Source organism: Natator depressus, chromosome 7, assembly GCF_965152275.1.
Source record: "Natator depressus isolate rNatDep1 chromosome 7, rNatDep2.hap1, whole genome shotgun sequence".
NCBI lineage: Eukaryota > Metazoa > Chordata > Testudines > Cheloniidae > Natator > Natator depressus.
Window position 1 is genome coordinate 47808550 of NC_134240.1, and position 13741 is coordinate 47822290.

The 13741-nt window shown below is 53.8% G+C and overlaps 1 protein-coding gene across 1 annotated transcript in view; it reads right to left on the minus strand.

Annotated features, from left to right (window-relative positions):
- Nucleotides 1-3292: 3292 nt before the first annotated feature.
- LOC141991314 (2'-5'-oligoadenylate synthase 2-like) overlaps nt 3293-13741 on the minus strand; it is a 31315-nt gene continuing 20866 nt past the window's right edge. Inside the window, exons 7-12 of the mRNA XM_074959622.1 lie at nt 10296-10502; nt 8228-8522; nt 7611-7786; nt 6101-6333; nt 5185-5329; nt 3293-4584 (exon numbers count right to left, since the gene is read on the minus strand). Of these exons, the coding sequence (XP_074815723.1) occupies nt 4099-4584; nt 5185-5329; nt 6101-6333; nt 7611-7786; nt 8228-8522; nt 10296-10502 (1542 nt within the window). The 3' untranslated portion in view covers nt 3293-4098. The remainder of the gene's footprint in view (nt 4585-5184; nt 5330-6100; nt 6334-7610; nt 7787-8227; nt 8523-10295; nt 10503-13741) is intronic.

Below are 13741 nucleotides of genomic sequence, written 5' to 3' on the forward strand. Positions count from 1 at the left end.
CCAGCAGCTTTGGACCACGTAAGGTGCCCCTTAACCCCCCTCCCCCTCCAATCTCCTCCCAGATTGGGAGGTAAAACTCTGCAGATAAACTTTTGAACTCTGGGGCTGCCCTGACCAAGGACAGAGACTTTTGGGTCTTGGGACTTTGGGTGATTTTTGGGTTGCTGGACTCAAGAACCAAAGGGAAAGGACATGCCCCAATTTGCTTAGGGTGGGTTTTGCTCATGGGTTGTGTTATGAATCCTGTTGGTGGTGTTTCCCCAACATAATGCCACATTGTTTCTCTCTGTTATTAAAAGGCTTTTTGCTACACTCAGACTATGTGCTTGCAAGAGGGGAAGTATTGCCTCTTGGAGGCGCCCAGCAGGGGTGGTATATATTTGTCCCAGGTCACTGGGTGGGGGCTCGAGCCGGTTTTGCATTGTGTTATTGGAATGGAACCCCTAGATACTGAACCCGACCCTTGTTGCTGCCAACTCTGACAGGCAGAAGGGTTACATTCATAAAAGGAAAAAGATATAGATGAGAGTTAGAATTGGTTAAAGGGAATCAATTACATACAGTAATGGCAAAGTTCTTGGTTCAGGCTTGTAGCAGTGATGGAATAAGCTGCAGGTTCAAATTAAGTCTCTGGAGCACATCCACAGCTGGGATGGGTCATTCAGTCCTTTGTTCAAAGTCAGTGTAGCAAAGTCCCTCCAGAGGTTAGAAGCAGGATTGAAGACAAGATGGAGATGAGACATCAGCCTTTTATAGTCTCCTTCAGGTGTAAGAACACCTCTTTGTTCTTACTGTGGAAAATTACAGCAAAAATGGAGTTTGGAGTCACACGGGCAAGTCACATGTCCATGCATAGAAAAGGAGGACTTGTGGCACCTTAGAAACTAACACATTTTTTTGAGCATAAGCTTTCGTGAGCTACAGCTCACTTCATCGGATGCATTTGATGAAGTGAGCTGTAGCTTAGTCTCTAAGGTGCCACAAGTACTCCTTTTCTTTTTGCGAATACAGACTAACATGGCAGCTACTCTGAAATCAGTTTTTACAGGCGGCTGCCATTGCCCATATGCTATCTTGAACATCTCCAGGAAGACTTCTTATGTGGATTGGAGTCTCCCAAGGTCTCTTGTCAGTTAAGTGCCCAGTCAAGAAACACTTAACTTGCAAATTCCTTTTTTAAGAAGCTGACCAAAAGCTTTACTAAGGCTACTTCATAATTAAACACATAGATATACAAGTACATAGCCAATATTCATAACTTCAACTACAAAAATGATGCATGCATACAGATAGCATAATCATAATCAGCAAACCTTAACCTTTTCATAGACACCTTACTGGACAATATTTGCTGCAAATATATAACAGTGGTTGCAACAATGATCTATACAGTTACAGATTCTGTCAATAACGTCACACCATCCCACAGGGACCTTCCACCCATGGACTGGAAAGGACCATCCTGCCACCCCCCTGGCCAGCCCACATTACCAGCAGCATGGCGTGAATTTTCATTGCCCCTCTGTGAGACAGGCCAGCATTATCCATAGGAAAACCTGAGCACAGAGAGGCAATGTGACATGCCTGAGGTCAGAGATTTGGGGCACTGGCATGTTTTGACTCTTTCGACCTTTAACACACAGTCCTCTGCCTTTTTTCATTGACTTCAAGGCCAAGGGGGACCACTGTGATCATCTAGTCTGACCTCCTGCCAGAAAACTTCCCTGAATTCATTCTCCTTTGAACTAGAGCAGATCCTTTAGAAAAATATCCACTCTTGATTTAAAAATTGCCAGTGAAAAAGAATCCATCACACTCCTTGCTTCTGTTTAATTCTCTCTTTCGCAGCCTGATCTCTCTCTGTTCCCCTTATTCCTCCCTTTCTAAATCAAAAGCAGTTAACAAAACACTGAAGTATACCACATTATCCAACAGATATGACCTCTAGCCGAGCTTTCACTTGTCTGTCATTAGCCAATGAGCCGGTGATATCTAGAAGGTGCTCTCAGTACTTCAGCGCATCTAACGCAGAACACTTCTTGTTATTAGAAAGAAAGAAAAAATCCAGGCTCTGTTTGTTCCCAGACAAGTCCAGGAATAAATTGATTTCAGGGAATGCAGCAAAAATGACCTAACCCTATTCTCCTGGGTTCTCAGCAATTGGTTTGCAATGCAAATGCTGATTGAGAGTCACTGACAACGAGGAGTCCTTGTGGCACCTTAGAGACTAACAAATTTATTTGGGCATAAGCTTTTGCGGGCTAAAACCCACTTCATCAGATGCATGGAGTGAAAAATACAGTAAGCAGAATATGTATTATAGCACATGTGGGGAGGCCTGATGCAGCCGGCGGGGTTGTGTGCATTGAACAAAGCTGCTGGGGGAGACAACTCAGCCGAGTTTGCTGTAGCTGGGTCGGATGAGGGGGCCACGACCCGGTCACAGAACTGCTGCTGGATCTGCTGCAGGAATTATTGTGGGGCAGGTCTCAGGCCCGTGTGGCACAGGAGGTCAGACCGAATGATCTCAGTGACAGAATCTCTGAATCCATGATGCCCAGCTGTATTCATAGGGCAGGCGGGACCCATATCCCATGGACACAACACCCAGGAGGCGGGATTAGCAGAAGCTGTTTATTTCGGATTCCAGGTGGCACACGCTGGTCGGGATTTGGCACGACACAATAATGGAGATGGTGACACACAGCAGTGGAGTCAGGACAGGGAGGAGGAAGGGGACTAACAACGGGACTAATGAACAATGTCTGGTGGGCGCCGAGCACCCAGCTCTCACTGGGGGCAGTACATCCCGAAAGGGTTGCGGAGCAGGGGGGAAACAGCTCCTAGGAGCTGCAGCAGGAGGTGTGGGGACAGCCTGCGCTACAGAAGGACGTGGTGCCGATTCTGGAACGTGGGGATGTAACGATGGTGCCCATGGGAGCCAGCTGAGGTGAACAGCAAACAAACCCCAAAAAGCTGGTGGATATTCCAATTCTTAGATTTACCAAGCCAGCACAAAGCAGCTTCTGTATTACCTCACTGGTTACTCAGAAGTCCAGACAACGCAGTTCCCTTAAAGTGTCCAGACTCAGGCCTCTGTCCAGACACACAGGTCAGATATGATGATGATTACTGAAAATCTTATCTGATCAAAAAAAAAGAAAAGGTTCTTCCAACCCCAAAGGATCAGCCACATACCCATGTCCAGTTATAACTTAGATCTTACCCAAAATACACGCTACAGTCAATTCTTGTTAATTAAACTAAACTTTATTTAAAAAGAAAAGTGTGTGTGTGTGTTGGTTAAAAGATCAATATGCATACAGACTTGAATTCAATTCTTGAGGTTCAGATACATATCAGAGATGAGTTTGTAGTGTCCAAATTCCTTTTAGGTTATAGTCCAATGTCCATATTTGGGGTGACTCCAGTCAGTGACTGGGGATCCCAATCCTTATGGCTCAGGGTATCCCCTTCTTGAAACCCAAAGCAGATCTGAGTTAAAACAGGATGGTGTCCCAGGGTTTTTCCAACAGCCTCGTGGCCTGAGAGAATAAGCTTAATCTTCTGTCTCCCAACCATCCTGGCAATTAGCATAGTGTAATTTATCCATTAAACGGTTCATATACAGTTTATCACAACCTTCAAAGAGACATACAGACAATAATATTATTTCACTCAAGTGTCATCATAAATGTTAAAATCCCTTTTGGATCTTTGAATCAAAGCTACAGCAATAGACAAGACTTGTTTGCTTCCATCACAAGACCTGAGCAAACAGCTACCCTTCTAGCAAGGCAGGCTTGCATTTCAAAGCTCTATTCATTCACATATCTTCCTAACAAGTCTTTAGAGTTCGGCCATGGGTCAGGTCAGTCTGTGAGTTAATTCAGGTTTCAGAGTAACAATTCTGGCCCTGTGTCACCTTTCAGTGAGATATTATATTTCACTGCTAAGGTGACAGGGGCACATTAGCAAAGCCCTGAATTATCATGCAAAGGCTCTTGGGAAACATAGCCCGCTGTGCTGCTCTCTCGGCCGGGGACACAGCAGACGCCTGCCCATGGAGGTGCAGGTCCCGGTGACCCAGTGAGCATCTTACCCACCCCTGAGGCGCAGAAGCAGGTAGACGGTGCTCTTGCTCCGGATCCTGTAATGGGCGAGCGTGCAGTCATCCTGCAGCTCTTTGCTGTTGAACGTCAGACGCTGTTGGCTGGCGGAGACACCCGTGCGATCCTCGATCTTCTTCTTCAGGCCCAGGACGGTGTCACTGGCACGGACGCCATAGGGCAGGGTTCTGCTGTTATGGTCCTTCACGAAGATCTCCATCCACTGGGGTTCGGTCATGAGCATCAGAACCGTGGTGTCGTAGAAGATGCCGTGTGATGCCAGGGTCTGATCGTCCAGCAGCAGCTGGTTTCCCAGGCCAGGCTCCTGCAGGGCCAGGCGCTGCGTGTAGGGAGAGATGTCCCAGGCACGCTCGAGCTCCTCCTTAATCTCCCAGATGGTCGTGTAGGGGCTCAGCCCCAGGTCCAGGCTGACCCCTGAGAGCTGCTTCACCGTCACCTGCATGGGTCTGGCTGGCTGGAAGAGAGACAAGGAGACGGGGATGGGTGGGGGTCGGACAGCCCAGGTGGGGCAGCGGAGAACGTCTAATGGCACGCGGCAGAAGAACCTCTGCTGGGGAGTGGAATCTCAACACGATCGTTTCCCGCAGCTCTGGGCCCATCAGATTCTGTAGCAGGGAGCTGGGCAGAAGCGCTGGCTGTGGGGGGAGGGGGATCTCCCAGTTACTCCAGCCCCAGCCTCTCCCAGCAGGGGGTGCTGTGCGGAGGGGGCAGAAGTGCTGGCTGTGCGGGAGCTCCCAGCTACGCCAGCCAAAGCCTCCCCAGCAGGGGGTGCTGTGGGGAGGGGGCAGGAGTGCTGGCTGTGGGGGGAGGTCCTGGCTACCCCAGGCCCAGCCTCTCCCAGCAGGGGGCGCTGTGGGGAGCGGAGGTGGGCACTGGCTGTTGCGGGGATCTCCCAGTTAGGCCAGCCCCAGCCTCTCCCAGCAGGGGCAGCTGTGGGGAGTGGGGCAGGCGTAGGGGCCATTAGGGGAGCTACCTGGCTACTCCATGCTCCGGAGGCTCAGTGACGAGCTCATCACAGGCAGGGGTGGGAAGGGACCCCGAGAGGCGTCGGTACCTGCACGTCCCAGCAGCGGATGGGGCCGAGGCTGTTCCTACAGCACAGCTGGTCCCGGCAGATGGCGGCTTCTCTCGCCAGCAGGTCCCAGCTCTTTCCCTGCCCCAAGGTTCCCGTCGGGTCGGCTGGATCCAGGATCACGGGGCTGTGAACACAACGGATTCTCTCTGTCGATGGCTCTTGGGCTGAGCCACCTGCCCATGTGGCCAGTGGCTCTGCTGTCTGCCCCAGCCCGCTCCCTCTCCCCCGTGAGCCAGGCCCTGCTCTGCGTCCAGGCTGCTGACACATCCCAGCTGCCTGCTGCTGACGGTGCCTGCCCCGGCTCAGGCAGGGCACTGGGGTGCAGAGGGGAGCTGGAGGAGGGAGTCTCAGGCTTGGCCGGCTGGAGCCGGAATCCCAGGGGCTCGGGGATGGGGCAATGGTGGAGGGTGAGTATGGTCGGGGTCACCCACCCTGGAAGAGCCAGTGTGCAGGCAGCTGAGGGGCTGGAGACAGCTGCTGCCCTAGTCCCTGTGGTACTATTGCACTCTAATGCCGGCCTGGGTTGGAGGAGTGGGGACTGACCTGTGCCAGGCTGTGAGCCCCCCACCCTTTCTTGCTCATACGGGTGCTGCCGGGTTTGGCCGGTGAGCTCCATGGGGCCAGGGCTCCCCTTGGGCGAACGTCCCCAGAGGCAACCTGGCTACACGTGGCGCAGCGCGTGCTGGGCTGGCCATGTTGCTTGGCTGGCGCTGAGTGTAACCGCAGGGGCCTCTGGGGTGGCAGGGCTGAGAGATGCTGAGCAGAGCTGCCAGTTCTCTGCTCGGGTGTCCCAGGGTAGGACAGAGCCTCCCTCCCACGCAGGAAGGAAGGCCGAGTTGCAGCTGGACGTGAGCGAGCCGCGCAGAGACGAGAGGAGCAGATGCAGGGGTCTCACCACGGCTCCCGCAGCAGCCGTTTGACATGGGGCCCTATCACGGAGGACTGGAGGTCGTAGAACTCGGTCCAGTAGACGCAGAGCTCTTGGTACCGGCACAGCAGCTCCATCACCGTGCGGAACCCCTCGGCCGTGCTGAAGTTCTCCGCCCCCTTGGTGCCGCTCTCCCAGGCATAGATGGTCAGCAGCTCCAGGGCGTACTTGGTGGGCAAGCCTGACGTCGTCTTGGAAAGCTGTTAAGGAGATGGGGGGAAGCCGGCCTGAGACACGGGATGGGGTGGGGGTACAGGGCCCTAACATCCCTCTTGCTGCATGGTCAGGTGGGTGACCTCCCGCTACCTCTCCCCTGCCCACGTCCTGTGCTCACCACAACACTCAACTACTGAGCAGTGGCCAGCGAATGGGAGCCGGGGTGTAATGTACTAGCTAGAGAGAGAGAGTGTAATCAGACCTGCTCAGTTGTGTGTCAAGGCCCTATATCGCTAATATCTAGTGGGGATTCTCCTTTAGCTCAGGTGGCAGAGGTCTGTGCTTCTGAAACAGAAGGCTCCACATTTTATTCCCACTGCCGGTGTGAAGTCCCCACAGGCTGTGGCATCAGGCACTGAATCATTTCAGGTGTTTGTTAGGATAAAGAAAATCCTTCTCCCCCAACCCTGTAAAGTGTCATTTGAAAGGCTAGTGTAATTTCCACTCAAGTGAGCAGCAAATAGGTCGTGAAATCATTCTCTGAAATTTGCTCTTTGTGCAGTTGCTTGCCCTGCGATTAGAGGACGAGAGATGTGAGATTGGATGTTTGAGTGTGTGTCTGTCTGCACGCATGTGGGAACTGGGAGCCGGGGGCCAAGGCCATGGCCGGAGCTGTGGCTGGCGCTGCGGCCAGGAGCGTGGCCATGGGGTTGGGGGCAGAGCTGGAGGCAGAGCGGGGCTGGGTGGCGCTCCCTCCATGCCCTCTGTGGAGGCTGTCCCAGGCCCTGCCATGTCCCCACTGAATGTTCCTCTGTGTACCCCTAGTGGGGTGTACCCCACAGTTTGGGGAACAGTGATCTGGACAGATATTCTGGGACTTCTAGAGAGGGACTCAGCAAACTTGCGAGACTGGATCAGAGGCAAGATCCATCTAGTCCAGTGTCCCGTCTGCCTCCAGCGACACCCAGGGCCCTTTGACGGGGTGATTGAACCCAGCCGCCAGAGCCCAACCCAAGAGCATCCAGGAGAGCAGCGAGCTAGGAAAGACCAGCCTAAGGCGAGACGACCACCATCTCCAGGGAGCAAAATGCTGGGAAGCAAAGTGATCTTCTGGAAAGACTTGAGCAGCCCCGGCAGGTGGAGGGACTCCAGTGAGTAGCTTTATTCTAGAGGGTTTTAAGGTGTGGGAGGTTCTTTTGTCAGCCGGGAGAGCTCTCCAGCTGAACCCGCATTAACATACAAAGGTAACCACCAGGCCTGGTGGTTCGGTGAGAAGGAGAAAGGGGGGTATCAGTGACTGGGGCAGGGCAGGGCACCTCACCTCTTTGTACCAGTGCTTGACCAGCCGCAGCAGGTTCTTGAGCTTGGCCGGGCGACGCTTCACGAAGTCCCTCTGGAGCTCGGTGAAGGAGGTGCAGAACTCACCGGGCTTAGCTCTGGTCCGAATGAGATCCTCGTAGACCTGGGGGGAAGGTTTGCTGCCAGGAGTCACCTGTCCTGTGGGAGAGAGGGGAGGGAGGGTCACCACAGAGATCTGAGGGGAGTCCTGTCCCAATGGGCCTTGGGCTATTCCCATGTCCCATACACAGGCTGCACCTTCATTCCCATGAGCTCTGTCAGGATAAGCCCTGGGGACATTGAGGGGAGTGGGTACCCCCAAACCTGCTGGATCCCTGGAGGCCAAGCTGAGGGGCAGGGATACAGTCCCTACCTAAAAAGAAAAGGAGTACTTGTGGCACCTTAGAGACTAACCAATTTATTTGAGCATAAGCTTTCGTGAGCTACAGCTCACTTCATCGGATGCATCCGATGAAGTGAGCTGTAGCTCACGAAAGCTTATGCTCAAATAAATCGGTTAGTCTCTAAGGTGCCACAAGTGCTCCTTTTCTTTTTGAGAATAGAGACTAACATGGCTGTTACTCTGAAACCAGTCCCTACCTAAGGCATCATAGGCCGGGAGCACATCCACCTCGATGGATTCCCGCCTCCTCTTCGACTGGATGATGATGGAGAGCGAGCGCGGGCAGGTGCCCTTCTCCTTCGGCTGGGAGACCTCCACATCAATGCTGAAGGCGATGGTCTGTCGGCACCGGTTCAGCTTCTGCCTGATGGTGTCAAGCACAGCCGCACGGTTCTCCAGCTGGTCCCGGTAGCTGCAGAAGCAGCTGAGGAAAAGGACCAGATCTGCATCCGAATTGTTCTTCAGGGCTGTCCCCTTCCCCGCGGAGCCGCCCTGCCACGGAACAGAAGCATTTGCTCACTGCGCTGCACTCTCAACAACCCCAGGGTGCTGAGCCGCATGGGGGCCGTGCCCCTGCACCCACTCAGCCACGTCACTCCTCAGGCACAACGGCCCCTGCTGGGCAGCCAGAAACATACCAGAAGTGTTAGGATGGGATAGGAAATATTGAATCCAGTGTTGTAGTGTACACTGCTGGGGTGCCCTCCCCCCGCATCCCATTCTGATCACCGAAGATGGTCTAACGCCCCCCATGTACGCTTTGGGGCAGAGACTTGAAATTTGGCAGCAGGGTGGCCTGCGTCTCAGGGATAAGCCTTTTGCCTTACGCCTTACGCCTTTTGCCATGCCCGTCAAAATCCACCCAACTTTGACCAAGCTAAGAACCTTTGAAATAGCTCCCTTTGCACATGCGCAGTACAGATGTGTCAGAGTTTGGCCAGCCCCACAGATAACATAGCATTTATACAGCACATTGTACGGTCAAAGCCCAGCTCCCGTTGGCTTCAGTCGCCGCTGTGAGCACTCAGCACTTCTGCAAATCAGAGCCCGGGGCTTGAGTTGGGCACCCCAAAAGTGAAGAATGCACACTTTGGGAACAGTTTGGGTTAAGTGACTTGCCCAGCATGACACAGGAACTCAGTAGCAGAGGCAGGGATAGAATCCAGTTCTCCAGGGAAGCATTCAACTGTCTGACCCAGGAGACCTTCCTTTCTCTCTCTGCAACCCCCTGCCCCATTCATTGCACAGCTTCCATCTGCTGCAAAGTCTGTAGGGGTCCCACAGACAACAGTCTCCTTCACTACCTGGCCCTGATTCACCCGTAGAACAAGTCCACCCTGTGCACTGAATGAGGCAGGGTCCCATGGAAAAAATAATATGTGATCATGTAATTAAAGCCTGTATTGTAATACATATGCACAATGGACATATGCCGAATTAAGGTTAAACAGGCCACCTTCCCTCTGGCATTTCCTAATGTTTGAGTTGCAATCTCAATAGCTCTCTTTTAGTGTAATTTTTGTGGACGTAAGAAATGGGACTGGGGAGAGGTTTTGCAAACTTCCTGTCCTGTTTTTGGTAAAGGGAGTGCTGATTACAAGGTCGTGACCCAACAGGGGAAAGGTTGAGAGCCATTGATTCAGAGAAGATAAATTGGATGTCTAATAATGCTAGATTAAAAGGCAACACATTTAAAACGGCTCAAAGGTATTTTTTGTGACACAGCATATTGTTAACCTGTGGAACTCGCTCAAAGAGGCCATGAGCTTCTCAGCCCTCTCCGCAGGATTAGACATTGGAAGGATAACTAGAACATCCCTACTTGTTTTCGGCAGGAAGGGAAATGTCCAAGGGAGACAAACCCTCATGCTTCAGAGCATAAACCGACCACTAACAGCCTGTGGTCAGGAAGAAACTTCCCCTATAGGCAAATAATTCTATAATTGTCCACGAGGTGGGCTCTTGTGCCTTCCTCTGAAGCAGCTGGTGTCGGTCACTGTCAGAGACAGGTTACTGGGCTAAAACTGCTCTGACCTGACAATGCAACTCCTATGTTCCTACCTGACCCCACCGGCAACTGGGAAGCCAGGGCGGATTTTGGATAATGCCCCCTGCAGCCAGCGGTAAGTGGGAACCCTGTTCGGCATCCCTTGGCTGGTGGTTTAGGCTTGCCCTGATCACAGTGTAGGCACGCAGACTTTCGCCTGCACCAAAGGAGCCCGGACATGCTCTTTTACACCGGCAGCTGGTCCAGAACAGACTCACCTTCACCGTCTTGAACACCTTGATGTCGTCAAAGCACGTCTCCTTCAGAAAATCACAGATCCTCCGGACAGTGTCTTTCACCTGCAGCCGGAATTCCTCGCTGGGCTGGAGATGTTCTGCGATCCAGGCATCCAGCGAGCCGGCGGGCACCCGGTACAGCTCCATCTCTGCTGCTTTGCTCCCTGTCCCTGCCTTCCTCTGCTGCTGCTGCTTTTAAGCATCCTGGGCACAGCCCAACCCTGCTGATCTCCTCCCCCGTGGATGGCGTCAGACTGAGCTTGTTAAGGTGGCCTGGGCTACAGGACTAGAACTGTCCACCAGACACCTGCTGGGCATGGGCCCGGAGAGAGGCCTGGGGGCTGGTCCTCATCCCCAGTTCCAGAGGCAGCCCGACGCACTTCCCCCATCCCCAGCTGCTGGGATTCCTGGGAGGGGGCTGCCCCTAGGCCCTGCTTGGGGGCGCTGTCCTTCATGCCAGTCCCTAACCCGAGTGTCTATCTCCCCGACACCGCTTGAGAGTGACACGGACCTCGTCCGTGTCAGTTTCATGCTTGGAGGCTGGGACACAGGGACTCTCTGGTAACTGCCCCAGGGAGAGTAATTAACCACTGGAACAACTTACCAAGGGAGCTGATGGCTCCTCCATCCCTGGCAAGACCTGATGCTTTGCTGTCAGAGCTGCACCCGGGGTTAGTTTGGGGCAGGGTTGCTGACCTGTGCTGGACAGGAGGGCAGAGTCCATTCCGGCCCTGGAATCTAGGAATCAACAAGACCCAAGTGAAGGGCGGTGGGGGGGATGTGAACCCCCAGCCCAGAGTCTTGTTAATGTCACTCTGCCACCTGCTGTCTGGACATGCTTGAGTGGCAGCAGGGGTCCTAGAGCCAGCTGCCTGAAACCTCAGGGCAGCCTCCCCACCGGTCCAGCAGCAAGCCTGCCAGGCCGGCCCCTTCCTTTACGAAAGGGCTGGTTAAGTGGTGGTGAGGTTCCCCCTTGTCCCGGACAGTGACTACCGCCCCCCTGGCTGAGGGACAATTTCAATCCTGGCTGAAGGAAGAACAGCGGGATTTGGGGGAGGGGGGCACCTGCAGCGCACCCCAGTGTGGGAGCCAGGGCAGAGGAGCACCCGGCCGAGCACTTTCGAGTTGCTCCCTAAGACCACCTTAACTGGCAGCAGCAGAGCTAAGGGTTTCCCTGGTTTTGATCTGCTAAGTTTCATTTTCCATTTGCTAGAGAAACGAAACTGCAAAGACCCAGCTGAGTGACAAGGGAGGGGCCGTGTGGGCTACTCCTGGAAGCCGGGGATCACTCCTTGGCACTGGGGCAGGGGCATCAGATTCGGTTTCCATCTCTTCCCTGCATGGGAAGTTCCCATGCCTGCCTGGCCTGGGGCAGTGCGGGGGAGTGACGCCAGCGCCAGCAGGTGACAAGGAAGCAGCCTGGCCTGCTATGGCTGGAAGTGGACACTGAGCAGTGCAGATTATGTTACCAGCTGCAAGGAGCAGCAGAAAGCTCCCAGCAGTGCTGCCCACCGGAGAGCGGGTGACACGGAGCCCGAGCCAAACCCGGGGGATTTCATGTGCATGTAGAGTGGGTCAGAAATACCCAGGCCTCAGCCATCACTGCCCGAGGCCCTTTTCAGCTCCCCAGCGCGTGAGGGGGGAGGGGGCTGCCTTTACCAGCCTGATGCCGATTGGGCATGAAGGGCCAAAGAGTCGGGAGGGAGAAGATTGGGGCACACCTGCCCCTCGGTGATTCCCCACCCCCGCAATGCCCCGGGGGGCCCTAGAGGGGTAAGTCAAAGACGGCAAGGCCAGAATATGTCCTATAATGTATGTTCTGCTTCCTGTAATTTCCACTCCATGCATCTGATGAAGTGGGTTTTAGCCCACAAACGTTTATGCCCAAATACATTTGTTTGTCTCTAAGGTGCCACAAGGACTCCTCGTTGTTTTTGCTGACACAGACTAACATGGCTGCCCCTCTGAAACCTCTCAATTTAATGGATCAGCGCTTAGGAGCCTTCCTGCTGATGCTATCCAAAGACAGTATTGTCAGTTCTTGTGATTTTAGTGCGAGGCTCATGAGAGATTTGGTATTTTTCTTAAATCCCCAGCTCCTGGAGGCAGATGACTAGGAAGGACCGTCGGCTTTCTTTTTTGAAATGAAAATAAGTTTCTTGCACTTGTGGCTGTAGAAAACGCTTGAACATGTGACCCCAAAGCACACCAACACCGGAAGGCAAATTAGAAAAGACAACATTTATTACTTTGTAAATATCATGATATTATAAGCCCAGCTCATGATTTTTGCAGGGACCTGACTCGTGATTTCAGCCTACGTGGGGTTGGCCACGCTGCACAGGCCAAACATGGAGCCTTCTCTTATTGCTGATATTAGCTGCAATTCTCTTTTTTCCACGACCAGGATGGTGTTCGAGGGCTGCACCGTGCAGCTGTGTCGTTTCCCATCGATATGCAGTCTCATGACGGGGGTCAGCCTGAGCAGGCTCTGGAGTTGAGTAACCCCCGAACTGGACAGCGAGTGGCCATCTACCCAGCAGCTGCCCCAGTCTGCTTGTTGCTTGCTTGGAGAGGGTTGTCCCACTGACTTCCCATTTCATACCCTAGAGGTAAGCGTCGGGTGCGGGCTGGTGCCAGGGGTCTGCTTCACGTGCAGCGGGCCTGATCTCATCGAGAGCTGTTCTAAACACACCGGGCTTGGTTGCAAGAGAGAGCAGAATGCAATGCAAGCGGTGGGACAGAGGGGTGTAGCCATGGAGGGGCCACAGCCCTTCCCATTAGCACCCAGGCTAACCCAAAGCTGAGCCTGTGGCCATGCCACTTTTAGGAACATTTACTGACGTGCAGCGGAAATGATTTGCTGTGACCTCAGCCCTGCGGTCATTGCTCCTGCACCATAAGCGGGGTCCCAGTGATTTGTGCATTCCTGCCACATGGCAAGTCTGTCCTGTGGCGCTCCACTGCTGCCCTCCCCTTCTCTCAGGCCCAGGGAGGCTGCAGATCCCAGCATGCCTCGCTCCATCATGGGGGGGGCAAGCTGCAGAGTGAGCCCCCGCCCCCCTTGCTGCAGACAGTACTGCTGTGTGCGCAGTCGGGCACAGGAGGGAAGCTGGATGCTGCCCTTTGGCTCCCCCTGCTGGCTGATCCTGGGTGCGCATCCTCTCTGCTAAGTGTTGGGGGGCAGGCTGGACAGAGATATTTCCCCCATATAATTAACCCTTTGTGTGGGCATCAAGGGGGGCATGGATAGGGTGTACGAATGTCCCCCATGGCCCCCACATCCCTCCTTCACCCGCCACATCCTCACTATCTCCCCCTCCACCGCTTATCTCTCTCTGGGCTGGGAACAGCTGGCGTGTTCCTAGCACCACACCCCCATCCACACACCAACCCCCTCACTCACATGCGCTGACTTTTGTTTTGCT